At 48.6% G+C, this 27,411-nt stretch overlaps 1 protein-coding gene and 1 long non-coding RNA gene across 5 annotated transcripts; one reads left to right on the forward strand and one right to left on the reverse strand.

Annotated features, from left to right (window-relative positions):
• Positions 1-2,684: 2,684 nt before the first annotated feature.
• Positions 2,685-19,087, reverse strand: SERBP1 (SERPINE1 mRNA binding protein 1). 4 transcript variants are annotated; one of them, XM_086841437.1, is made up of 10 exons: positions 18,626-19,087; positions 15,464-15,629; positions 14,282-14,419; positions 14,072-14,143; positions 13,438-13,512; positions 11,541-11,718; positions 8,048-8,095; positions 4,927-5,100; positions 3,963-4,001; positions 2,685-3,116 (listed from the first exon to the last, which is right to left on the reverse strand). In XM_086841437.1, the coding sequence occupies exons 1-10, from the start codon at positions 18,984-18,986 to the stop codon at positions 3,060-3,062; spliced, it is 1,308 nt and encodes a 435-aa protein (XP_086697563.1). In that variant the 5' UTR covers positions 18,987-19,087; the 3' UTR covers positions 2,685-3,059. The 4 variants fall into 4 exon arrangements, with proteins under 4 accessions (XP_086697563.1, XP_086697562.1, XP_086697565.1 ...); XM_086841436.1 differs by having other exon boundaries at positions 14,072-14,167; XM_086841439.1 differs by lacking the exon at positions 8,048-8,095 and having other exon boundaries at positions 18,626-19,085.
• Positions 19,088-19,321: 234 nt separating this feature from the next.
• Positions 19,322-26,874, forward strand: LOC147651776 (uncharacterized). Its single transcript, XR_015273638.1, has 3 exons — positions 19,322-19,523; positions 20,232-25,659; positions 26,205-26,874. It is a non-coding gene; the product is annotated as an uncharacterized LOC147651776 (long non-coding RNA).
• The last annotated feature ends 537 nt before the right edge of the window (positions 26,875-27,411 follow it).

Raw genomic sequence — 27,411 nt, forward strand, 5'->3', positions numbered from 1 at the left:
AATTCATTTTCTCCTTGCTCTGCAAATCTCCAGATCAATCAAAATGTGGGGTTTCATCTCCAGTCTTTCCAAGAGACAAGGAGCAGACCTTTTTAACTCCAGCCTGGAAGTCTCCCAGTAGTGGCCCTGAGCATCCCAGGAAGTGTTTCCCCCTCAGGACACCCTTTCCAGCAGGAATGTCAGCTCTGGCTTTCCTAGAACACCCCAAGCTGAGGCAGAGCAGCCAGCAGTGCCCAGGGCAGGGAGTTTGGTCCTTGGAATGACTCTGGGAAAGCAGCAGGGTGGCACAGCTGGAAGAGGCAGAGCTCTCACAAACCCATCCCAGTGGGCAGAGCTGGCTCAGGTGAGCCTGGGCTCAGCTCCTCCAACTGATTCCTGACATTCCAGGAGAATCCACGTCCTTTCCCACACAGTTAATTCCTGAATGGATCAATCAGTCCCCCCCTGCTCCCTCCCAGATCAACTTCCCTGCTCAAACCTTGCCCTTGGTCATTCCAAAGCCAATTTGCTCCGTCTTCCAACTTTTCCTGCTCTTTTCCAAAGGATCACAATTTAAAAGTTGTACTCCCCTAGATTTGGTGTGACAGCAGGAGCAAGAGGACAGAAGTGTTAATAAAAGCAAGCTCATTAATCATAAATAACCTACTTGGGAGATGCTTTTCCAAGGCAAAATCCATCCTGGGAATGGGAATGCAAGCTGGACTTCCTGGGACAGACCTTAGATGAGCCGCTAGGAACCCAAGTGGTTTCACTTCCATGTTTTCAGGACATTATTTTTTTTTAAAAGCATGAAAATAAACCTTTATTTCAGTTAACACCCACCAATATTAAAGAGAAATGTTCACAGTTTAAGCTCTTGACACAAATGGACTGGAAGAGGTAAATTTACATCTGGCAGAACAGCAGAAGGACCAATTCTAAGTTACAAGCTGTGTTGAAAATCACTCTCTGGGCCATTTGGGAATGGTCTAGAGCAGGGAAAGGGAAAATCCAGCTGGCAAAATCACCTGGAACAGCCAATAGAGTTTGGATCAGGGAAGGTTTGTGCTCCAGGGAAAGCTTTGCTCCACGTTTCTGTTTGCTGTGCTATCCAGGGTGTCCCTTGGGCTGGAAGTGCAGCACATCCCACCAAACAGGAGAGGGAAAGGAACAACTCTGTTCCTACACCAGCCCCACACTGAGAGCAGCCAGGAGAGGTGAAGCAGGAGATTTTCCCACCCTCTGATGGAAAATTGGCCTCCTCCTCCCGCCTGGGGCTGGAAATCCAGGCCAGGGAACTGATCTGTGATACTCACAGTGGGTCACGACACGAGCTCTCGTGGAAAACAGCTCAGGAAAAGCAAAGGCAGCTGCTGACACCACAGCTGAGCAGGCTGGGATTCCATATTCCAAGCTCTCCAACACTTTCTGACTGTCCTGCACAGTTTTTATAAAAATAGGGCGTTACCTTTCTTTTTCTACCTACCTAAGAAACTACAAATACCTTCTAATCTGGCCAAAGAGGAAAACATGAAATAAAATGAGAGATTTGTTCCTATTCTCCTAACAAATGCTGGATAAAACCCCTAAGAAATCCTCTTTCTTAGTCATTCACTCAACTCCTTTTGTGTATTGAAGGGATGGATACATGGGGATGAAACTGAACTTGTGGTGGATTTCCATGGGAGAGAAGGAATTTCTTAAAATCATTCTCTGGAAAAACAATCCTTGGTGCTGTCCCCAGCAGATCCTGAGCCCGAGCTGCATCTGGATGGAGAGGTGAAGTGTTGAGGTTTTGGGCTGAATTTTTGGTGGCTCAGGCACAGATGGTCATTGTCCCAGTCTGAAGCCATGAGCCACAACTTCCTCCTGAGCCAGCCCTGCTCCTTCCTGGGAATGCAGCCTGGGAATGCAGCCTGGGAATGCCTCAGGTACTGCTGTGCCTGTGTGACAATCCTACATCCCAGCTGGAATCCGTGTGGGCTTCCAGAGCCACAGCCGCCACCTTCCTCCCACTCCCAGCTCCAATAATTACCCCAAACTCATGGTTTTGGTACCCCCCAACCCCAGCTCCAACAGCAGGAATTATCCCCAGCTTGGGGTATCCCAGTTCCAAGGACAGGAATTGCCCCAAACTCAGGGTTATCCTCTCAAACAAAAAGCAAAGGTAATTTAAAAACTTTTTTTTTTTTTTTTTTTTGCCAACAAAGCATCTTGTTCTGTTGAAGGGAAGGAGGAAGGAATAAAAGGGGGAGTGAAAGGTGGGGTACAGGAATTTTAAAAAACCTGGTTTTCAGACCAGTTACCCATTGCTGGATCCATACACAGGTATTGAATCATAAACCAACATGCTTTGAATCTTGATTTCAACTATCTGCTTTCAATTTTCTAGAAAGATTTTGTGTAAACAAAACTACCCAACAGAGATGAAAAAAAAAAAGACTGGTTTTCCATGTTGGAAATGAAGCATTAAAACTTGTTTTAAAGTACTCCAGGAGTTCATTCCATACCGCACTAACAGCCTGCCAAATTAATATTCCACAGATTCCATGGGCTGAGAAAAACCTGCCAAAGAGGAATTAAGGAAACTGAAGTAGTGTGCAATAATTAAAACCTAATTTGGATTTTTGGGGAGGAGGAAGGGGGAGGGGGGAAAAGTCTAAAATCCTGAATTTAAAAAAAATGAACACAAATGAAGGGAAAGCTTTTAACTGGTACACACTGTTCACACCTATATTTCAAGTTTGGAAACGCATATTTTCAAGCAGCAATACAAAAAAGTATCCATGAAGAATGCATAATCTCTGAAAAAATTATGAAAACATCCCTGCTACCATTACATTTCTAAATACAAAACTTGACTACCATATTTGTTGCTTCTGTGTAGCGAGAGAAGTTCATTTTCAAAACAGATAAAATTCAGTCTTTAGGTGTGAATGGTATGAATGACAGTCTCTTTTTTTTTTTTTTGTTTTGTTTTGTTTTTTTTTTCAATTTCTTAGTTGTTTTAGGATCCTTAAGCATGCAAGCCTCGGAGAGGAAGGCCCGACCAGGGCAGGGTTGGCTTTATGACATCCAGTTTAGGACAGAGCTGGGAAAGCCTCTGGGTCATCTACGTCAGGAGCAGAAGCACTTGACTGCAAGAGAAATATCACAGAGTTATTGCCTTGAGACACAGCTGGCAGCACTTTGGAAATGGAGAATTACTACAAAAACAACCCTTTTTTTTATTTATTCCAAATATTACAATGCCTCCCATAATTGTTTTTGTTTTTAAACCAAGCTGTCTGGAGAGGAACTGTAGGCAAATTGATGTTTGCACATTGTTATTGCACAATTCTCTTTTTAAAGAGATCTCAGAATGGTCTGGGTTGGATGGGACCTTAAAGAACATGAAATTCCAACCTCCTGCCATGGGCAGATCCTTCCCTGTGGACCAATCCTTACTAAGGGACACAAGTGAAATGTTACAGAAAAGGCCCTGCCTGGAGCACAAATTAAGTTTTTAGTGTTTAATTTTTTCCCACTCAGAAACCAGATGTCAATAAAAGTAATTTTTGTCCCAGAGTTTTAGCCCTAAAAGTTGATGCATTAGCCAAGGTTCTCCTCAGCAGTTACCAACAGAGTTTTCTGAAAGGCTCTGCACCACATCTAAAAACCAGTGCAGAAATTAAGAATTTCATACTCCTCCCTTGGTCCTTGGAGAAGAATGGGAAGAGCCAAGATAATGGAACTTCCTGCTGTGATATTAATTTATCAAGAAACAGATTCAAAATGAGAGTTGCATCAACACCTGTAGCTGCAGAGTCTCTGTCTTGCCTAAGACTCCACGGACCACAAACCAGAATTCAAAAGTAACAGCAGGGTTTCAGCTACAGGCACAGCATCTCCAGGTGCTCAGCACACAAGAGCAGAAACAGCCAAGAAAAGGAGGCAAGTTTTGACCCCTGATCCCAGGGAATGCACATGCAGAGCTCACCCACCTGGTTGGGCGTGTGGATCACATCAAACTCCTTGACCAACTGCAAGGAAACAAAGGCAACAACACAAAATCAGCTGCAGGAAAGCTTGGAATTACTTTATGGCAGCATTCTTGAGGAGTATTAGTGAAACAAGTCAGAGCAAACCAGCACTGTTTAATTTCAATTCCTTAAAATACCCTGATATTGTTGTCAGGAGAGAGCTTCCCAACTAATAAACGAGAATTTGTCAAGTCTGTGTCTGCTGGAAGGGACAAAAATGAGCAAATCTGTGTGAAGGAAACCACAGGACACAGACTGAGCTCATTTTCCAATCAGTAACAATTTGATTGATGCCTTTAAGGCAAGTAAGTGATTCACAGTAAATCAAATCTTCACTGTAGCTACACTACAGTGCTTGAACCTCACAAATTTTCTCCCAAACCCCATTCAGTATTTTTCCAGGGTATTCCCCTTATCACTAAAGAAGGGAAAAACATGACTGGACATTAGAAAAAAACCAGAAAGAGCCCTGTTTCCAACTGGAAAATGTGAATTTCTCAGGTTCAAGATCTGACATGCAGCTGGTACAACCAGTCCCTCACCCCCAGCAGGTCACAGTGCACACACAGAGTGTCCTGACTGGGACTGGGAATAACCAGCCCAGCACTTGTGGTTCTGCTCTGGCCCAAACTGAGGCAGCTCATGGTACATTCACATCTGTCCACACTGGAAATTCATTTTTCAGGTTTAGACACAAAGACAGGCACTTTTTAAAAAAATCCACCCTCCCTTTTTAGTGTTTGATGACAACACTGCTCAAACATCCATACCTTTGTCCTAATGGGCTGCTTTAAAGCAAACTTTGCCCAAAAAGATTTTCACTTGTGTTTAAAACACCCTGTTTGTTGTCAGAGAATCTCCCCCAGGAAAAAAAAACCAGGAAGATCCCAGCAGGAAATGAGTTTCCCTGGGGATGAGAGCTCACCTTGTCAGTTCTGCCTCCACGGCTGGCTCTGCCCCCACGCCCTCGGCCCCCCCGGCCCCCTCTGCCGCCGCGGCCAGGGCGGCCCAGGTCTCCAAAGTTGATCTCCAGCTGGGATGTGATGTCGTTGGCGGGCTTGCGGAAGTGGTGATCCATTACTGAGTCCTCAGCATGAGCCTGCAAGGAGGATTTCTCCATCAGCAAGGAAACAGCACCAAAATCCTCCCAGGAAACACCACCAAAATCCTCCATGGAAACAGCACCAAAATCCTCCATGGAAACAGCACCAAAATCCTCCAAGGAAACACCACCAAAATCCTCCAAGGAAACACCACCAAAATCCTCCATGGAAACAAACACCACCAAAATCCTCCAAGAAAACACCACCAAAATCCTCCAAGGAAACAGCACCAAAATCCTCCAAGGAAACACCACCAAAATCCTCCAAGGAAACAGCACCAAAATCCTCCCAGGAAACACCACCAAAATCCTCCCAGGAAACACCACCAAAATCCTCCATGGAAACAAACACCACCAAAATCCTCCAAGGAAACACCACCAAAATCCTCCAAGGAAACAAACACCACCAAAATCCTCCAGGGAAACAAACACCACCAAAATCCTCCAAGGAAACACCACCAAAATCCTCCATGGAAACACCACCAAAATCCTCCAAGGAAACACCACCAAAATCCTCCAAGGAAACACCACCAAAATCCTCCAAGGAAACAAACACCACCAAAATCCTCCATGGAAACACCACCAAAATCCTCCAAGGAAACACCACCAAAATCCTCCAAGGAAACACCACCAAAATCCTCTTCAGTGCACCTGAGCTCTGGCCACTGCAGCTCACCTCCCATCACACAACGCCTTCACCCGCTCCCTGGAGGGACTGGGGAACTTGGAATTTCTCAGCAACCCAGGTATTTTGCCCTTCCAGGATAATTCATGAGTTCACACAATCACTGATGTTGGAAAAGCCCTCCAGGACTGAGTCCCAACCTGCACCCAATCCCCACCTTGTCACCAGTCCTTCCCTGGACGCCCCCAGGGATGGACACTCCAAACCTCCCTGGACAGCTCCTTCCAATGCCTGACCACCTTTTCCATGGAGAAATTCTTCCCAAAATTCCATCAGTGTGCTCTTATCCCAGGCCAGACTGACATTACCAAGCCAATACAGAATGTCATGTTGCAGCAATTCTCATTTTTGTGTCCCTCTTCCATCAATTCCATTCTTTTTCCACTCTTGATCACTCATCCTTATTTTGCTCCCTGAGGATTTACACTTTATTTACTTCAGCCCTTGATAAATCCTTAAGACCAGGGATCTGCTGAGAGACAATCCCTCAGTGCTCTGCGTTCACTAACAGCAAATGAGACACAAAAAACTCAAACACAACTGAAGGAGCTGAAATGGATCACCAGTGACACTGGAAAATGGGGATTTCAGCACCTTTGCCATGATATTCTCTTACTGGTTTGCTCCCAGTGCATTTGTTGGAAACCCGAGCCTGGAGGAGCAAGGGATGCTCCCAGGAGTTACAAACACCAACAATGTTATTATTCAGCACCTTGGAAAATTTCAGTTACACACTGAACCCCACCGGGTGTTTTTAAAGCAATTATTTCTCTTATTTTACACAAGTATTTTTTCCATGATCAAGCTTCTAGGATAATATAAAATATGTAAAAACCTGCCCACTACAGCTCAACCATGTTTTGGAAACAACATCCAAGACTTTCCTTCTCTCCAAGCCCCCAACTCCTGGCACAGCAATTTCCTGGTTTTCCTACACAAATGCCACGTGCAGGCTCAAGCTTCCCAACTCCAACTGACTTTTCTGCTGTAGTTACACAACATTTGGACTTTCAAAGGCAACACATTGTGCAATTAAGCCCTGTACTCTTTAATTACCATTTGTGGAGCCCTCACAAGGCTGCCAGGGGATGGAGAGGTCTGGAGTCAAAGCTGCTGTCAGGGATTCCATGGGTTCTCCCCAAAATCCCATCTGTCCCTGCCATTCCCCCTTGTCCTGTCCCTCCAATTTAATTAAAAATACCCTTTCCATGCTGCTTGATTTCCAGCACATTCCACTGGGATGTATCCCACAGAACAGCTGATCCCTACTCCACTGATTTTACCCATTTCATTGTACACCTTTCCCTTGGAAGTCTCTTTTGCCAAACTTGGAAAGTTTGTCTCAACAAAGAAAAGCCAATCCACGCCTCAGCCTGACATGGCACTACTCAAACCTAACACCAACACTCTGTAAAACACTACAAAACTCCTTAGAGATGTTTTAAATTCTTTTCTGACCATTTCATTTTTTATCTACAGTTTTTATCACTGAAGGGGACTGAGATTCTATTTCCAACTACTGGTAACCATGTGGTAATTCCCTTTTCTGAGTGGTGGGATCAGTGGATTTCTACAATATTTCTGTGCATTTCTATCCCTATGCTTTTTTTATTTAAAAACAAATTGCTACAGTTTACCAAAAATCATTTGTATTTCCACAACTTGACTTTGGTATAACCACTGAACCAACAAATTGCAAATGCCCTGTGTAACCTGGTAATTTCTCTATCCAAAATAATTAAAGCTCTTTCAAAAAATTCCAACAAAAGACCTGGCACATTCTCCTCAGCCTCTTCCATCACTTGGGTGGTAAATCAGACACACTGAACAAGTTGATTATCCTGAGTAATCCTGGGAAACATTAAATTTCTCTGTATCAATAGCACTCTGATTTAATAACTGATCACTTCTTGAAGGCAGTCCTGTGCTTAAGGGTCTTGGGGAAGGCTGTCAAAAATTAAAATCAAACTACCAAGAGAGCCAAAGCAGACAGTGAGAGATGGAAGAACAGCAGCAATAAAAAATACAGAGACTCACGGTAGAAGCTTTTATGATAAGGTTTGAAATCAGCAGGATGAGGAGCAAGAGGACTCTAAAACCATGCTGGGTGCTGGATGGTGCACAGTGAGACAAGAGGCACGGACAGAAAAGCTCTGTGTTCAATAAAATTCTCTATTTTGGTGAGTTTTTAGCAGCCAAACGTTCCCTGCTGAAGGGGCTGATGTTAAAACCCAGGTATCAGAGAGAAAGCAGCAGTACCTCATTTGAATCCAGCAGACTCCCCTGCATTTCTGTCATCGCCTTTGTCTGGTGACAGTTGTGTGTCCACGCCAAAGTGACAAAAGGAACAAAGGGAGAAAACAAAAGGAAGAAATGAGACTCAACTCGGTACAGGAACACCAGGTAATCAGGTCACACGAGCTGCTGGGGACAGATGGCACCGAGCACACGGAGCACAGGGACGAGGAGCAGCCGTGCAAGCAGCCAGAGACAGCACAGGATGGACGGGGCAAGGGTGGAGACAAGAGAAAGCTCAGATGGACACCAAAAGCAGCTCAGATGGACACCAAAAAAAGCTCAGGTGGACACCAAAAAAAGCTCAGGTGGACACCAAAAAAAGCTCAGGTGGACACCAAAAAAGGATCAGATGGACACCAAAAAAGGTCAGGTGGACACCAGAAAAAGCTCAGACGGACACCAGAAAAAGCTCAGATGGACACCAAAAAAGGTTCAGATGGACACCAAAAGAAGCTCAGAGGGACACCACAAAAAGCTCAGAGGGGCACCAGAAAAAGCTCAGAGGGACACCAGAAAAAGCTCAGGTGGATGGATGGACACCAAAAAGGCTCAGATGGACACCAAAAAAAAAAGCTCAGATGGATGGACACCAAAAAGGCTCAGATGGACACCAAAAAGGCTCAGCTGGATGGATGGACACCAAAAGGTTGCCCAGGAGATGTGGAAGCCCTGGCAGACCACACATGCAGGCTGGTTTCCAGCGTGGCCACACGTCAGGCACAAGAGCTGGGATGTTTGAATCACTGCTCATGGAAATCTTCCTGCAGAGCCTTCACTCAAGAGTCTTTCCTCCCAACTCGAGGAGATGAACTGTTCTTTTCCAAAATACATTTCCTAATGTCCCACTGCGACCTCCTCTAAGGAAGGGATTGGATTAGTGAGGAGGTTTGGAGAGGCACAGCAGGGACAGAGATCTCCTGGGTATCAGTTTTTCCAGGACTCCTGGATTCTGCTTTTGGGATAAATTTTAGGATCTGTATAACTTGTTCCTGTTTTTTGCAGGAACTGAAGGCTCAAGCCACCAAACCAGCTGCAGAGGAGAAGAGGATCTGTGGTTTATGGCAGAACCCCGTGCCCTGGGAAGAGGCTCACTGGACCAGGGCTGCTGATGCTCCTGGATTTCAGATTAAAGCAGCAAGAATCTGAGACAGAACTGGGAATTTTACCAGCACCTGCAGAGTAAATGGGAAAAAGAGGAAAGACCTCAGGCAGGCCAAGCATTTCAGCCCTCAGAGGGGAGAACAAGCAGGAGGAAAAGGAGGACAGCTCTTTCCCAAGACTGAGGCAGATGAGCAGCATCAGATTCCTCATTCTCCCTTTTCCCAGACTCCTGGGGGGAGTTTTCCAAGGAGTTCTCAAGCTACAGCAATGCAGGTGTTCCCCAAAATGCTTTGAATTTCTGAGCCATCTATTGGGGCACACAGTGTTTCTCAGCCATAAGAGTACAGAAGATTTGGGGCTGAAAACCAAAATTTACCTAGAAACCAAATCACATCCACACATCATCTCCCTTCTTACCAATGAGAATCAGAGAAACCTTAATTTCTTGACTCCTAAGTACAGCCAAGAGGACAAAGAGAGGAAACAGCAGGTGATTGGGGGTTTTTTAAAATATTTTGCCTTCTAAAGCTGCTCACAAAGGAGCTGCAGTGGAAGCTTTCCTAACGCCTGTATTATAGAGCTATTCTCCTATAATCCTGAGAGAAAATCCCCACACTGCTTCCCATGGGATCAGAGAACAATGAAGAAGGGAGATGGGGAGACACATCTGCTGGATGTACAATAAAGCAGGCTAAAAGCAGCTCAATTTAAAGGCAGATTTGTTAATACCTCACTTTCATGCTTACACAGCAAGAGGCTGTTACCTTCTTATGTGATGGGGCTAAAAATATCCAACTTGTTTATTTGAGAAGTTCACCTCTTAAATAGAACAATCTACTAATTATGTCAGGTCTTCCATGGGAGTAATTTGATTATTCACAGGTTTTGTTCAGATTCTTTTATTTCTCATTGTTTTTTGCTTGGTTTTCCTTTTTTTTTTTTTTTTTGAGTTCACTGATTCAGTTTTCCAATGGAAAATACAAGCTGGATCTTTCTAGCCTCTAAATTTCTCACAAGTAGCATCACCTTTACCATCACATATGCTCATATGTTAAAAAAAAAGTGTCCTCAGATGAGTAAATGTCAAATAAATCTGATTCAGAGACACTGAGGGAATTTGAAGAACTACAGGTTTAGTAAATCTTGGTGAAGTACATAAATACTTCTGTTTAATACATTCTTTCAGTAAATAGCAACATTAAATGGAACTCAAATTTCCTTTTCTGCCCAAGCCAGAGAAAGGATTTCAGATTAAATGAAATAAAGGATTTCAGCATTTAACAAACACTTCAGTGAACAGCTCGGAGGAGACACAGCCATGCAGTCCTTTCAAGAATTGAACTACCCCACACAGCAAGAAAACAGCCTGATTTGTGACCAAGTCGAACTCTGAGTTCAATCAGAACAGAAATGGAACTTTCACTGGAGCACTGAGCAGCGCCCCCCACCTGCTTTTATATCCCAGCTCCCAGGATAGAAACTGGCAAGGTGTGAAAAAGCAGGAATACATTTTAGGAGAGCAAACAGAGTATTACACACTACCCAGCCACTTCAAAGGACTCAGCACCATCAGTACACAAAGTTGAAGCCACCAATCTCTTAAGTGAGCTACTTAACATATTACAGAGTGTTAAAAACAAAGATTAAAACTAAAGATTAGCACAGCCCTGCATTACAAAACAAGAGCTCTCAGCACTTCCCTCCCTTGTGCATCTCCCCTTGCCACTCTTGGAACAGAATAATGAGCATTATGTAATGCCTGAAATGAGAAACTACAAATTTAAAACAATTCTACAGCAGCTATGCTGAGTGCCACTGGAGCACAAAACCCTTTTCAAGAGCTTTCCCAAGAGCTTGTCTGTGTCACAGCACTCAGTGAGGAGACACCCACGTCTCAAATTTAAGATGCACGGTTTGGGTTGAAGGTCTCTGAGGCATGACCAGTCTTCCTTCAAGCTGACATCACTTAACAAGCACCATGAATCTGTGTACTGCACAACAGATGCTAAATAACACAAGAGTTGCCTTTTTTAGAAAGCAAACTTGACAACATTCCCCCAAAAACTCTCACCAAGAGGCAGCTCTGACAAACCTAAGGGCACAGCTCAGCTCCTAAACCCAACCACAGTCAGAATGGCCACTTGTGTTACTGCAGAAGTTCAGTTCTGCTAAAAGAACATTGTTCAAATAAACAAGAATGAAGTTCAAACTGAAAAAAAATGCTGTTCCCACTTTCTAAACTTCCAGCTACAGGTCAGCATCTGCCAGACTGGGGCTGCCACTCTAAAAAAACGCTCATCAATAACAAAACCTTCACGAAGTGGACACTCCAAGTATGGAAAGGCACTTTTACCTCCTCACTCTTTGACTTGTGGAGCACAAATCCTTTTTTCCATTGCCCATCAGCTCCCTCGTTTGGTTTGCGGATGTTGAACTCGACTTTTGCACGATCCTTGCTTTGAATGGCTTTCCACTCATCCAGGGTCATTTCCTTAGGGCCTTCTTCCTTAACTTCTTCAACCTCATTCTCTCTGTAGTGAATTCAGGGAGATTATGATCACAACTGAGGATTTACACTCTGGATGCAATTTCAAAATCATTTGCTGGCTGCTACCAGGTTATAAATTGAACTTCGTCAAGGATTTGGCAGTTAAGAGGTGAAAACATAAACACTCAAAGGAAAATTCATCTCCTTTAGAAGGAGTGCCAAACAAAATTACACCCAGCCACCTCTGAGCACAGCAAAATGTGAAAATTAAAACTGACCCATGTCATCAAATCTCCATATTACTGTCAATTTTATTTCCAAAACTGAAAGCTTAACTTCTGTCGTGACTCGTTCGGAGCTCCTTCCCCCCTTTTTGAAATACATCTCTCATAAACATTCAAATCAAGGCAGTGAGAACTTGTTCTTCCCACACTTTTCGAGCTTTTTAGTATTTTAAAAACCAGAATTTAAGCAGCTTGGGATAATTTGCTTCCTTTGTCGAACCAAAGACAATTATTCAAACAACTTTTACTTCCAGCTAATTTGAAAAAATAACACACCTTATTTGTGAGATACAGCAGCTCTACCTCGTGCCAAAGGCTATTTTTAAGTAAAACAGCCCCTGTGCTCAATAACAGGATCATATTCCAGCTACTGGAAGCCTCTGGTCATTGTTCAGTGTGTTTATCCAACTGAATTTCTGATTTATAGGAAACCAATGCTGTGTATGCGCAGCAAGGAGATCATGAAAGCCTCGATTTCAAAGGTTTTCATCTGGCAGCCACTAATTTTGAACGATAATGCAAAGGTTTTATGTCAAAATTGCTGTATTTCAGCTTTTTCTCACTGTATAGGAGAGAATGATTTTTGACATGGGATGTAATCAGAATTTGTTTTGTTCAAGGCAAAGATTTTCCTTGTAAAAAGTAAAGAGTAAAACATCCTCTGCTGAAACACTGAGGGTAAAGATCCACATAAAACCAGACAATTAAAAAGTTACATACGTAGAGATGCTTTTCTATATAAAGTTTGTAGTGAGGCAATCAAGCCATAGCAAACACCACATTAGGAATCACTAGGAACAAGTATTTCAAAATTCTGTTTGGTAATTTTTTTGAGTCCTTTACAAAGCCCACTCCTCATTAAAATACAACATTAGTCACACTAGGCTACCATAAAAATTTGTATTGTATTTTTACATCAACTCAGTATCACTAAGGCTGCTTCTGCTTCTCTGGTTACTCTTTCATTCATCTCCAGTCCCTGGTTGCTTCTGTAACAGTGTCCAAGTGAGATGGGAAGAGATCCCAGGTAACTTTGAAAACTGCCTGGAGAATGAGGGATACAACCTTTCTCCTACAGCTCACAGTCACTTCCCTCTCCAAGGCTGTTTTCCAAAATGAAGTTTAAAAAATTGCCTCCCACTGGCATTTTTATCCCATTTACTTGGGTGTTTCTATCTAGTCTGAAGCACAGATGCTTTTGGGTTTGGAATTTGGAGCTGCAATCCCAAGACCAGAAGTGTATTAGAAATTATTATCTGTAAATAAATCTGAAAGAGCCTGCAGGACACCAAGGAATGGTTTAAAGACAACGATTTCCAGATGTGAGGTTTTTAAGGAGACTCATTCAGCAGCACTGTGGATGATCTACTGATAATCTGAGTTTGGCCACACAGATGTGGGAATAAACAGCAGAGGTTAAAGGTAATGCAACAGCACCTCTGAAGCAAGCCAGGAGCACGGAGAGGGGTGGTACTCACTTATTTTCAGAATCAGCAGGCGGATGCTCCTCTCCCTCTGGCGTTTCCTCAGTTACAGCTGACTGATCCAATTCACTGCAATTACATAATGTTGGGAGTTGGGGCTTTTTTACAACTTCATCCCTCCTTAAAGATCCTTGTAAGATTAACAGTCAAGGTCTACGGTGGATTTACTGTTTCAATGAGGACTGGTGCTCTCTGTGCCTTTTAAATTCTCAGCTTTTCACTTAACTAATGGTTTTCCCCAATGCTTCTCACTACCCCTCCTGAAAGGCTCCCACTGTCCCTTGAAACACAAAATGGATTTGGACATTAAAAATAGATTCCAATGGGACGGCTGAGTTTTTGTAATACAAAATGCATCCTTATCCTGATCAAAATTTACTAGAAACAGAACAAAGAATTTTTACAAAACCAGCACAAGACCTCCCAAACTTCCCCAAAATTCTGCTTGAACAGTGAAGCCAATCTTGTATTACAAGAAATCGCTGGGGTTTTAGAACCCTGCAGAAGCGTGGCAAAAATCATGGAGATCAAAGGCAAAAAGGCAGCTAAATCTGGCTGTTCTGCAAGCCATAATTAGGGCTGATTAACACAGTGCTAATAATTTTGTGAGCAATGACAGGTTACTAACGTTAGCTCGTCTTTGACGGTTCCCCAGTTGTGTGATCCGCTGCCACCGCGCTTGTCCTCGTGCTTTAGGCCGCTGAAATGTGAATGTGAAACAGAACTAACAAAACTGAGTTAACATTATAGTGTCCAGACACAGAAATTCAACAGATCAATTTTAAATGGGAGGGGTCAGAGTGGCAGAGAAAAGGGGCAGGGAAAGGTGAAGACTCACGATCTATCGCTGCCGCTGTGTCTGTCAAATTCCCGTTTGCCACGAGAGTCAAAGCCATCCCCTCGGCCCATCCCGCGCCCGCGGCCACGGCCCCGGCCCAGGCCTCCACGTCCACGCATGGGTCGCTCCAGGATGGGTCTGCCATGCAACAGCCACAGGTCAGGGATTCACTCCAAAAATGGACAGCATTTCATTGTCTTGTCCTCTCTGAGGATTTTATTTATTTGGTTTTGCTTTGGTAATTACTGTTTGTGAGATGGGTCAAGCGATTCGCCTCCAAAAATGTACAGAGGGTTTTGTGGTTCTTTTTCCCTCTGAGAACTCTTTTTGTTTTTCCTTTGTAGCTGGGTTGAAGCTCTGATTTAAAAGAAGTCACTCCCCTACTCCTGGAAGTGTCCCAGACCAGGTTGGAAGGGCTTGGAGTAACCTGGGATCACGGCAGGTGTCCCTGCCCGTGGTATGAGATGGACCCAGACCACCTTCAAGCTCCCTTCCAACCCAAACCATTCTGTGAGTTCCATGATTTTAGGATCCAGAAACAAATGCTCAGGATTGTTGTTTGTTTACATCTTCTGCCATTCATTCCAAAATCTGGAATGTAGTTGATGCTCCAACTTCAACTAAACTCTCTTTTATCCAACTTACTTTTATAGGGATTTTAACTTTAGCAACTGAAACTTTAATATTTGACTGTTACTTGAATTCTGGCTGCCTCACAATACCCAAGACAATTTAAAATTCATGTAGATCTAAGATGGCTTCACCACTTCCAGTTCTGAAGCCACTGCAGCCAGGGTGTAAACACCTACTGGACAAACTTTAGCTGGCTTTAATTCAGCTGTGCAGATTAAAGCTACAGCTGTAACAGCAAACAAATCTCATCCTGCAGGAAACAGCTATGCTTGGGTTCCCTTCCTGAGCTATAGATGCACAGAAATATGGTGAGTATCTTAATTTGAACCATAATTCAGTTTTACCTGGGAACCTGGTCATGTAGATCATTCCCAAGCTAAAACTTAAAAGTTTGCAAACAAAACCATGGAAAAGGGAAGTGTTATGGTCTCCACGAGAGGAATTTAATCTTGATTCAATCAGCTTTTTTTTGCCTGAGCAGCAGAAGGCAGGACAGCCCTGTCCTGTCCAAGTTAGGAAAGCTGTTTATCATCAAGACAAAACTCTTACTTATCCACAGAGAACTCTCCTCCCTCGCCCTTCTCCTCGGCGGGTTTCTCGAAGCGGCGCTCGCGGGGAGGTCGTCGCTCGGGTCTCCTGTCGATGGGTTTGCCTTCGCCCTGCTGCTGCTGCTGCTGCTGCTGCTGATCAGGCCTCCTGCCAATCCTCCTTATCCCTGAAACATCAGGCAGGCACATCAACGGAATGTGGAGTGCTCCGGGACAGATACCGACCCCCCCAGGCAAACAAGACGGAAGAGAAGTTTTATTTCTGCGGAAACTGAGCAGCTCCACTTTCACCCGACTCTTCTCAGTCACATTTTTACCAAGGATTTCAAATTGTGTTTGACTGAAAACTTAATCCCTGCTGAAATGACAGGGGCAGTTTCCAAAGATCAAGGTAAGCAAGATTTTATTACTATTTTTTTTTCTCTGAAAGGTGCTTTTCAGGTAAAACAAGTGAGTTTTATTTGAAGAACACCCAAAAGAAATGAGCATCACCTCACTGGCCCTAATCCTGTGCTCCTGAGACAGTGCTGTTCCAACAGACTCCATGATCCTGGAGGTGTTTTCCAACCTAAATGATCCCGTGATTCTGTTCTTGGAAACACTTCTGGGGTCCTCACCTTCAGGGATCCTCCCAGCCCAACATTCTCTGACAAAGATTCTCCTTCTGGTGCACTTCTCAAAACAGCTTAAGGATCCGCGGTGGCACCGAGCTGCCCAGCGTTCTTCCTCCCTGCCTAGGCCTCCTAAAAGGGTTTTTATTGCAAATAAAAACCTCCCATGGACATTCCCTTCTTTACCAAGCCCTCTCAAAGATCTAACACAGTCTTCTTTTCCACTCATGTGAAAGGCCTTGTTTATTACTCTTCTTTAGAAGATGAGGACACATTGCTGTTTTCTTGTACCACTTTCTTGCCAAAACTTAACTTGGCCTCAAAACTATCGAACCAGCTTTTAAATTCAAAGCTGATTTTTAATTATTTTTTTTTAAAGAACCAAGTTCCTGCCTAGCAAGCAATGTCAAATTTGGGTGGGGCTACAGAAGTTGCAGTTGTAATGATATCCAAGCCAACACACCCAGATGAACAATGTCTCCCTCACCTTTCCAAGCTGTATTTAACATGAAGTTTGCATGGCACACATAGCTCCCTAAGCATTCCCGACTTCCCGAGGAAACAAGGGGTTAAACTCAGCACTTGGAGCAGGGCTCTCCATGTGAGGACAGGCATTCCATGTGAGGAGGAGAAGCAGGGAGAGGAGCAGGCATGCTGCAGAACTGGAATGGAACAGCCATTCAAGTTTGAATTTCGAGTTCAACACCCTGCACTCAGAAAAACCCGGTTCCTGCTGAAACCTAACCCAAAATACGAGTTACTTCTCATCATCACCAAGCTTTGAACTGCTAATTCAGCAGGCAAATCACTTGCAGCCTTATGGAGTAGTGGAAGAGCTTAAAACACATTCACACAGGAAACAAACCCTGGCATCGAGCACCTTTCTGATGCCAGAACTGCAAAAACAGCCACACACAAAAATAGACATTTTCAAAGTGGAAACTGGCTTTGTTTACACTGCTACAACAGCAGCCCCGACTTTCTCTCTTTCACTACCATAACAAACCACCAAAATATTTATTTTTCACACTGCTCTTGACATCAAGATGTGAAACTCGGCAGGTGAAGAGGGGCTGCCAGCCCTGCCCAAACCTCTCCTGCGGTGCCCAAAGACACGGCCAGGTCCCAGGCGCATCTCGTGGGGGACAGCACCGGGACCCCGAACCTCACTAAGGCTCCCAGAGGACACTGGATTAGGGAATTGGGACCCCGGACAAGCCACTCACTGCATCCCTCCCACAGAAAACACTCCTAAGCATTAGTGAGCGAGAGACCCACAAGCAAAGAATATTTCTAACATAGCTCCTAAATTTGTCTCCTCACAAGGTGCTTTCGAGTAACATTTTTAGCACCCACTTTCGAAAACAATACATTAAAACTATTTCTTTCTTTAAGAGCATCAAACAGCGGAGAACCAGCATCACTTTGGAACACAAATGCAGAAGCACAAAGATGCTCTCACGTAGCACCGTGCTCTGTGAAAAGCTTGTTGAAATCGCAGTAAACCTGTTATTCCCTTGCTCCCACATCACCTGCTGTCAGCACACTCTGATGTTTTTCGAGGATTCCTCTGAACCCGAGTTGTGACCCACCTGCCGAGCGCTGAAGTTTGGGCGCGGTGGAGCTGCCTGCACGGGACGCCATGTGCCCACATCCCTCCCTACCCATGTGGGGACCTGGCCTCCTAATTCCCAAAGCGTATTCTTCGGTCTGTTTACACTTCCGTGTCTTTTTTCCAAAGTTTTTTTCGTGTAGGATATCTTCGAAATTTACAGAAGCTACGAATTGGTGCAAGTTGTTATTTCAATATATATGAAAACAAGAAAATTGCTATCAACGCTGTCCCCCTCGAAAATGACTCAAACAGATTTTGGAAAGCCCAGGAACTTCCAGATATCCTGACAAATCCATCGGACCACCTGAAACACGAGTCAAGTTCAGGCTACAAGGCTGGACGGGGCTTGGAGCACACCCTGCTCTAGCGGAAGGTGTCCCGGCCCATGGCAGGGGGTGAACGAGAAAGGCCTTTCCAACCCGAACCATTCCAGGACTCCACGTGCCGGTTTAGATGGGCTACTGGGAAGAAAACGTTCCCTGTGAGGGTGAAGAGGCCCTGACACAGGTGCTCAGAGAAGCTGTGGCTGCCCCTGGATGCCTGGAAGTGTCCAAGGCCAGGCTGGGCAGGGCTTGGAGCAGCCTGGGACAGTGGAAGGTGCCCTGTGGCAGGGGACGGAATGAGATGGCCTTTAAGATCCCTTCCAACAGGAGCCACTCCACGATTCTCCTCATTGCTGGGATTCCCCATTCCGCCTTACCCCTCTCCCTTCCGCCGGCACCGAGGCAGCTCGGGCCGCCCCGCACGCCCGACTCCATTTTGCGCGGGCCGGGCCGGGCACACGTGGGGCCAGGCGAGCCCGGGGCCGCCGCCACCGGCCCCGCGGGCGCCCCGGGCGGGCTCCGCCATGCGCGGCCCCACGTGCGGCCCGGCCCTGCCCGGGCCCCCTTTGTGCGGGCCGGGCTGACCCTCCCCGCCGACCCCCCGGCCCGCTCACCCTCCTTCCGCAGCGGCGCTCCGGGCTGGCCCCCGCCATCCTCCCGGCGATCCCCGCCGGCGAAGGGCGGCAGCGGGTTCTTGCGCTCCTTCTGCGACTCTCTGCGCAGCTGCTTGGCCGCGCTGCCCGCGCCGCCGCCCGCCTGGCCTGCTCCGCCGGCCCCGCCCGAGGAGCCGCTCTGGGCGCCCGCCGGGCCGCGGGCTCCGCCGCCCGCTTGGCTCCCGCCGCCGCCGCCGCCGCTCTCCTTCCTCCGGCTCTCCGCCGCGCGCAGCACCTCGAAGGGGTCGGACTCGTCATCGAAGAGCTGATCGAAGCGGTTGGTGACGACGCACCCGAAGCCCTCCTGCAGGTGTCCGGGCATGATGGGCCCCCGTCGGCGGGATCCTGCGCGGATGCTACCGGGCCCCCCGCGCCCTGCTCGCTGCCGCACAAGATGGCGGGCCCTGAGGAGACGCGCTTCTCTTCCGGCGCGGCCACATCCGGGCACCTCCGCGGGGAGGGCGGGCGGGCGCTGCAGCGCCGCCGGTGGCCGCGCCGCGAACTGCGCGCGCATTGTGTGAGGCGGGCGGGCGCGGGGTTTCCCGCCGTGGACTCTACCATCGGCGACAGCGGGGAGGGGGGAATGAGTCGACGGGGGAGGCGGGGGGGGACGCGGGGCGGGGCGGAGCCCCGCCCCGCGCCCCCCCCGCCTCCCCCGTCGACCCCCGCGCTTCCCTGGCCGATGGTACCTCCCGCGTGTGGGCTCCCTCAGAAATAAAACCTAGATAAAGCGGAATTAAGAGATTTGCCGTTATTAGCTAATAAAAGTTGATTTCCAGGCCTTGATCTGAAAGTTATAACAAGATTTCCCTCTTTCGTGGGCATTTCTGCTCATCTCATTAGCGGACAGGCGCAGCAGGTAGTGTCGAGTTGAGGTATTTTGCGGTATTAATAAGTATAACATACTATTAATATAGCAATATACTGTATAAATAAATACTGTATATTGCTGTCTATAATAATATGTAATATATAGTATAGTACCTAAGGTAACGCATCATATATAAAAACATAACACATCATGAATTATACATGGCATACAAAACACAATATTAATATTAATAAATATTGTATATTAATAGTAATTTATTTATGTCATTATTTCAGCATACCGCTATTATAACATTGATATAATATAACAAATATATATATACTCGTATCTGATTATAACCAAAAGGCATTATATCAAAAGATAGATATAAAATATTATATATATATATATAAAACATAATAAACAGGCACAGATTGTCCATGTCCTTCAAAACACAATTTGATTGCTCACAGTTTATATCTCCAAGTCATCAGAACATTTTGGCACCTGTTATAAAATAAACTTTGTGCTCAGCAAGGATGTTATTTCCAATACTTGCTTTGCCTGCTCCAAGAAGCTTGAGATAATTGCTTTAAAAATTAATTTAATTACATTTGTTCAGTTCTTGAATACGTATGGCTCATAAATTCAAGACTCAGCCGGTTTGGAAAACTCCATGGTTTAGTTTCTTCACATAAATGGAAAATTTTTGGTTTCGTGGATTGTTCCTCATTATATTTTCCTTCGGTCCCACAGGTCCCTGTGCTCACATTTGGGAGGATTTTGAGGAAACCCCTCAGAGATTTGGGGAGAATTGGAGCAGCTCCCCCCAACCGTTCTTGGGATACAAATCATCACCATAAATTATACCCTAAGAACCGAAAACATTCTCTTCTCAAAGCCTTTTAGGGATGAATCAAACAGCACCAAGCAGCACTTAATTAAAACTCCGTCTCCAGGAAAATCCTGCCTGTCCCATCACGCGCTCCGAGGCCGCGTGGCATCACTCGCACACTTTATGGACAAAACAAATGATTCCCGCTCGGATCCCTGACGAGCTTTTGCCAGATGGCAGCGGCAGCTTTCTGGGAGGGGATTTGCTCAGGGAAATGGACTGCCTGTCTCCGAGGGCTGGGATTTGCAGCTCCAAGGGAAGCCGGAGCATCTGCCTTTTGTTGTTTTGGGAGGGCTGTGCACGTCCGGCTCCCCCTCAGTATTCCATCGTTTTCCATGTGCAAACACAGCACAAAAGGTTTGGCGGGACACCTTGAATTAAACACGTGCCAAACGCAGGACAAGGGGAATGGCTCCCCACTGCCAGAGGGCAGGGATAGGGATATTCCTTCCCAATATCCCATCTTCCAATATTGGCAAGGGCCTGCCACAGGGTGCCCAGAGAAGCTGTGGCTGCCCCTGAATCCCTGGAATGTCCAAGGCCAGGCTGGAGCAACCTGGGATAGTGGAAGGTGTCCCTGCCATGGCAGGAGATAGAACCAGATGGTCTGAAAGGTCCTTTCCAACCCAAACCATTCCGTTCTCTGATGAAAACAGACTCGAAGTATTTAACACGAACAGGGAAATGGATCAGCACGTGAACACAACTGCCAGGGCTGTGCATTCTGTGCAGCAGGAAGCAGGAATTGCAGCCTGCAGGAAGCTCCAGCCCCGCTCTGGGGTGTCACACTCTGTGCTTGCACGTTCCTATTTGCATCAAAACGGCCAAAACTCCAAGAGATAATGTTGTCCGTGGATATAATTCAGTTTTCAGGCACTTCCGGCCTCAAGACAACATTACCACTCCTAACTTTAAAAAAGGGTGTTTAAAATATTTGAACTAAAAAGAAGCCTCTATACCAAGGGAAGATCCTAGCGCTGTACCCACACGAGAGTCCTTGGTCACGTGAAGGACCAGAAGTCACCTTTGTTTAGGCCTAATTTGAAAAGCAACTCATTAATTAGCACAGTGAAATTGATAAGTTTTCCCCAGTGGACAGGCACAGCCTTGCAGGAATCCCATCCCACACTGGACACAGATCAGCCAGCCGAGGGAAGGCTGGATGGCGAGCTCTGCGCTCACAAGACACCAGCAGACAGTGAGGCAGTGATTAAAAAACACACAGAGCTCTCCCAGGACCTGCCAACTAAATCTGGGCTGGCTTCTTCCGTCCCCCTGCACAGCAGACTCCTGTGTTCTCCTTTCCCCCTGGAGCAAAGCAGCATTCCCAGCAGCCAAAGGAGCAGATTCCCAGTGCTATTTCTGGCTGGGACACTCCATGGCCTGTGGATATCCCACCTAAGGAGCTGCTCCCGAGCTGCTGCTGCCCAAAAGAGGCCCGGAGAGCCTTCGGACACGCTACACTCCTCTGCTGTTCCCAAGCTTTGCCAGCAGCTGTCAGCTGCCTGCTTAATAAGCAGGAATAGGAAATGCAGCAAGTTCACAGCAGGGGGAAAAGGCATTCAGCTGGGTCCTTGCTCCATTCCAAAACCACGGTTTTCCTCATTATTGACTTTGTAAATCTGGTTTGTGGGGTTTTCGGTTATTTCGCTGTCAGCGTGGGCGATATGAGGACAAGGAAGATGTTGCTTGGAGGTTTTTTTAACATGAATCTTCCCTTAGGTTGGGATGGTCTTGGATGTCTTTTCCAACTTTAATGGTTCTGTGATTCTAGGCCACAGGAAATACAGGGATTGCTTCCAAATAAAGTCAAGTACGGCCACGACTTCTGAGTACGAAAAAATTCCCATACATCACAGAGAAATGTAACAACTTCTCAGCTCACATCCACACGTGGATCCAGTCTGAGAAGAACTCCCAGAATCAACCAGCACTGCTCAGCTGGACAACAGGAACAAGCAGCAGAAGGCAGAGCTCAAGAGGAGATCCACATCTTTACCCTCCCACATATTCTGCTCATTTCAGCACATCACTTTTTTTGAGGTTTTATTTTGTTTTAATATGGCAGAAAACGCAGCAGTTTCATTATGAGGAGGGCTGTAAACATGTGAATAACAGCAGCATTTCTACCCTAAGTACGTGCAGTGAAAAACGCCCTCCCACAGCATTGCTCTGTGCTTTAAAATGTGCACAGACAAGCGAGGCAAATCATGCAGACACAGAACTTGGCTTGTAAATTAAGGCAGACTAATTGAGCTCTGCCTGAACTTTCTTCCCCAGAATCCCAAACAACCTGCAGAGCAAGTGTTCCTCCTCGGAGCAGTCAAGGTAAGAGGTATTTTTAGTTTGGAAAAGCAGCACTGGAGCTGTACAAAGCAGAAGGTCGGGTACACCAAACACTCCTTCTGTCGCTGCTATTTCTGTGAGCTGGGCTGGTTCCTGTGAGCTCCAGCCACCCCTTCCCTGGCTCCCAAAGCTGCGGAATGCTGGTGCCAGGAGGGGCTGGGGGATGGAATCATGGAATCACAGGATGGGTCGGGTTGGAAAGACCTAAAAGCTCATTCCATTCCACCCCCTGCCATGGGCTAGGACACCTTCCACGAGACCACAGTGCTCCAAATTGGCCTTGAACACTTCCAGGGATGGGCACACAGGAGCCTCCTTGGCTGCAGTGATCAAACACCTCCCTTGGAAACCGCCCTGGAGGAGAGAGGCTTTGCCTTCCCAATCTGAAAAGACAAAGAGAAAATTATCTTTCCCCTCCTAAGAAACTCGGGAGAGCTCAGGCACGCTGGGATCACAGTGCTGTGGGACCAAGGGGAGCCTCCACATCCCAGCACCCATCACTGCTGGGATCAGCTCCTGGTGGGCACCAGGCGCTCCCCCTGAGCCCCTCCAGCACCCACAGCAGCTCTTCCCAGGGTCATTCCTGGGGGAAGCTAGGGGTGAAAATGAGGTGTCTCCACAAAACAGCCAAGGGCCAAGAGCAGCAGCGCTGGGAGGACTGGGACGTGCCCAAGTGGAGCCTGCTGGGCAGGCTGGTAACTGAGCAGAAATCTGCTCCTCCCTGCCAGCTCAAGCTGCCTCTGCTTCCAGGGGCAGCTGACACGGCGCTTGTGCCCGCTGCCACCTCCCACGGGCCCACCACCGGCACCGCCGCACGGCCACGGGAATGCACCGGCTGGAGCAGGGCCCGCTCTGCCTGCCAAAGGCAAAGGTGCCGTGGTTTTCCCCCGTGTCACTTTATTTTGGGCTGGCTGTGCCGGTGTCGCAGCCCTGTGGGCGGCAGGAAAAGGGAACGCGTTAAACCGCGACCGCAGCCGGGCGTGGGGCAGCCCACGGGCGCGTGTTGGGAGTCCCACACTCCTTCCCCTCTGCCCATCCTGGAGCAGCTCCTGCTGACCCTGACCCACGGCCACAGGCCTTGGTGCTGAGGGGATCGGGTCCCTGAGCGGGACACGGGGCTGCCAGGGATGACAGCAGATGGGATGTGCACAGGAGCTCCAGCACCTGCAGCAGGCTGACTCGCTGCCCTGTACCCTCAGCAGCCAAAATCCGGGCTGTCACTGTCCCTGCGGCACTGAAAACATCTGGGCTACCAGTGTCAACATGTCCCACGGTGACACCGCCACCAGGGCTGTGCAGGAGACCCTCATCCAGCCACGGTGGCCCTGGGGATGTGACGGTGGGGATGGAGCTGTGCTCGGTACTGCTGTCCCCGAGCCCAGCTCGTTCTCTCCGTGCTGGGAACCAGCCCGTCCTGTTTGTGCACCCAGCTCCGGGCGGGGTGTGGAGGGCGGCCAAGGGAGCTGGGCCGGGCTGCTGAGCCGGCAGCTCTGCTGGATCCACGGGAATTGCTGCGGAGCTGGAGCGCCCTGAGTCACCCCACAGCAACCCTGCCCGGCCTTCATCACCCTCATCCTGCCTGTTCACCATCCTCATCCTGCCTGATCACCTTCACCATCCTGCCCGTTCACCTTCATCATCCTCATCCTTCCTGCTCACCCTCACCATCCTCAGCCTGCCCCTCCAGCGGCTGTGTGGAGCACAGAGTTCATCTTCCACACAAATAAAAAAGGCCTTTTTTTGTTTTATGGAGCACAAGGCAGGGCAGGAAGGAGTGCAGGTTTATTTTGGGGCACGGCCAAGGCAGGGCTGAGCTCAGGAAGATGCAGTTTCCCACCTGGCAGCTGCAGGAGAGCGAGGAGCCGGAGCTTGGCCGAGCTCTTTGCCGCACCCGCTGAACCCTGAGCCTCGTGGTGCTGGGATAACCCTCCTGGAGCAGGGATCAGTGCAACCCATCCCCTCTGGCACCCAAAGCCTTCTTCAAACGAAGGACACGTCCCAAACACCACCCAGCCCCGGTGTTTGGTTTTTCTTGTCCCTGCAGATGCGTTTGACACAAACCTGACCTGAGCCAAGCCCTCCGAGCCAGCAGCCCGGCCTGGGAACACCCAGCCACTGCTGTTTGCACATGGGGCAGGGCCCCCAGCTCTCCTCGTCCAGCCTGATCCTCCCGCCTGCTTCTCCTGCCTGTTCCGGGAGGAGCCCGGCCCTGCAGGACCCCGGGGAAGAGGGGAGATCCCCCCGAGGGGTTCACGGAGTGACCCCATCATCAGCTCCCCAGCACTCAGCTGAGCCCCCCTTTTCTCTGCTGTGCTCGACTGAAACGGGCTTGGCACAAACTCCAGCATCTCGGTGGGATTTTGGGGCAAAGCAGGAGGAGCAGCTCCAGCACAGAAACCTCACACGCTGTGGGCACGGGGGTGACACCGCCTGTGCCGCCCTGCCCGGCTGGGGCCGTGAGCCAGAGCCATCCCTGCCGTCAGTCACGGAGCAGGCTGTTACTCATTCCCAGGCTGTTATTCCCAGGAGCCGAGCAGGGCACCGGCTCAGCCCACGGGCTGTTCCCGGCAGCGCTGGCCCCACTCGTGCCCGGCCGGAGCTGCTGCAGCAGCGGCTGGCCCGGGTGAGGAAATGCAGAACCGGGCAGATCAAACAGCCCCAAAGGAGGTCACGGAGCTGCCTCTGCTGCTGCTCGGCCACGAACCCACTCATTAGGCTGATTACAGCTAACGAGCGGCGTGCCCGAGCCTCACGTCTCCAACAAGCCCCGGGGCTGTTGTTGCACGTTCGGCTCAGCTGAGGCTGGGGTGGCAGCTTGGGAGGTGTCCCCACTGCCCCAGCCCGTCCCAATCCCCTGCCCTCCACAGGGGATCCCAAATCCCGGGAGGTGCCCTGCAGCCCGGGCAGGCTCTGTGTGCATCCTCAGCCCGGAGCAGATGGACAGCCGGGAATGTTGGGCTGCAGAGAGCTGCCTTTCCCAGGGATGTTCCAGGGGGATAAAGGGCTGGACAGCCGGGAATGTTGGGCTGCAGAGAGCTGCCTTTCCCAGGGATGTTCCAGGGGGATAAAGGGCTGGACAGCCGGGAATGTTGGGCTGCAGAGAGCTGCCTTTCCCAGGGATGTTCCAGGGGGATAAAGGGCTGGACAGCCGGGAATGTTGGGCTGCAGAGAGCTGCCTTTCCCAGGGATGTTCCAGGGGGATAAAGGGCTGGACAGCCGGGAATGTTGGGCTGCAGAGAGCTGCCTTTCCCAGGGATGTTCCAGGGGGATAAAGGGCTGGACAGCCGGGAATGTTGGGCTGCAGAGAGCTGCCTTTCCCAGGGATGTTCCAGGGGGATAAAGGGCTGGACAGCCGGGAATGTTGGGCTGCAGAGAGCTGCCTTTCCCAGGGATGTTCCAGGGGGATAAAGGGCTGGACAGCCGGGAATGTTGGGCTGCAGAGAGCTGCCTTTCCCAGGGATGTTCCAGGGGGATAAAGGGCTGGACAGCCGGGAATGTTGGGCTGCAGAGAGCTGCCTTTCCCAGGGATGTTCCAGGGGGATAAAGGGCTGGACAGCCGGGAATGTTGGGCTGCAGAGAGCTGCCTTTCCCAGGGATGTTCCAGGGGGATAAAGGGCTGGACAGCCGGGAATGTTGGGCTGCAGAGAGCTGCCTTTCCCAGGGATGTTCCAGGAGGATGGAGGGGCTGGAGCTCAGGGCAGAGCACAGGAGGCTCTCACAGGCTGAGCATCCACAGGCCGGCTCTCCATCACACAGTCCCCGAGGCTTTGGCCTTGAAATGCCTCAGGAGGAGGTGGAAAGGTTTGGGATGTGTTTGGGAGAGCTCCTGCCCAGGAAGTGAACCTTTGCCTGGACCCCACCATCCCTCCTGGACCCCACCATCCCTTCTGGACCCCACCCAAGCCCTCCCCACGCTGAGGATTCAACCCTGAGTGCTTCAGCCTCGTGTCAGGGCTGGCAGCTCTGCTAGGGCAGCACTCCCCAGTGGCACTGTGGGCATCCCATCCCATCCACGGCACAAATCCGTGCTCGTGGTCATTGGATCACACAACGCTTTGGGCTGGAAGGGACTTTAAAGACCACCTCGTCCCAGATAATCCTCGTTTGAATTAGAAAACTGGGAAAAAAAAAGAAAAACGTGTGAATTTTCTCAAGAAATATAAATCACCCTGGTTACGGGTTCATGTTAAAGGCTTGGCCTGGCAGGTGCTCACCCCTCCCGGCAGATGGGAAGCAGTGTCAGCCCCATCCCAGTGGCACGGTGACATCCAGGGATTCTGGGATCCCCAGCCCTGCTCCTGCCCCACGGGACATTGCTGCTCCATGAGGCCAGGCAGGAAGCAGCTCCCTGCAGCTGCCCCGGAGCACGTGCTGCTGCATTTTTCTGCTTCTTTCATCACCTCTAATTCCTCCTAAAGAGCTTCAGGGCCCGGGGCACAAACCCCGCGTTCCCCGGGGCTCCCTGCGCCGCTGGACGGGTTTGGTGTGCAGATGCCACCAGGATGGGATGTCCTGAGCTCCATCGCAGCCTGCTCCCACCGCTCCTGCCGCCTCCTCCATCCTCCGCGGGATGTTTTCCCACCCTTGCTCCTCTCCTTGCTCCATCCCCAGCGGGTCTCTGGGGTGTCGGTGGCCCCCAGCCTGCAGCCCCACAGCGGGGCAGGGGCTCAGCACAAACGGAGCCCGATCCCACTG

This window comes from Cyanistes caeruleus, chromosome 9 (genome assembly GCF_971803275.1).
Source record: "Cyanistes caeruleus chromosome 9, bCyaCae1.hap1.1, whole genome shotgun sequence".
In the NCBI taxonomy this organism is placed as follows: Eukaryota; Metazoa; Chordata; class Aves; order Passeriformes; family Paridae; genus Cyanistes; species Cyanistes caeruleus.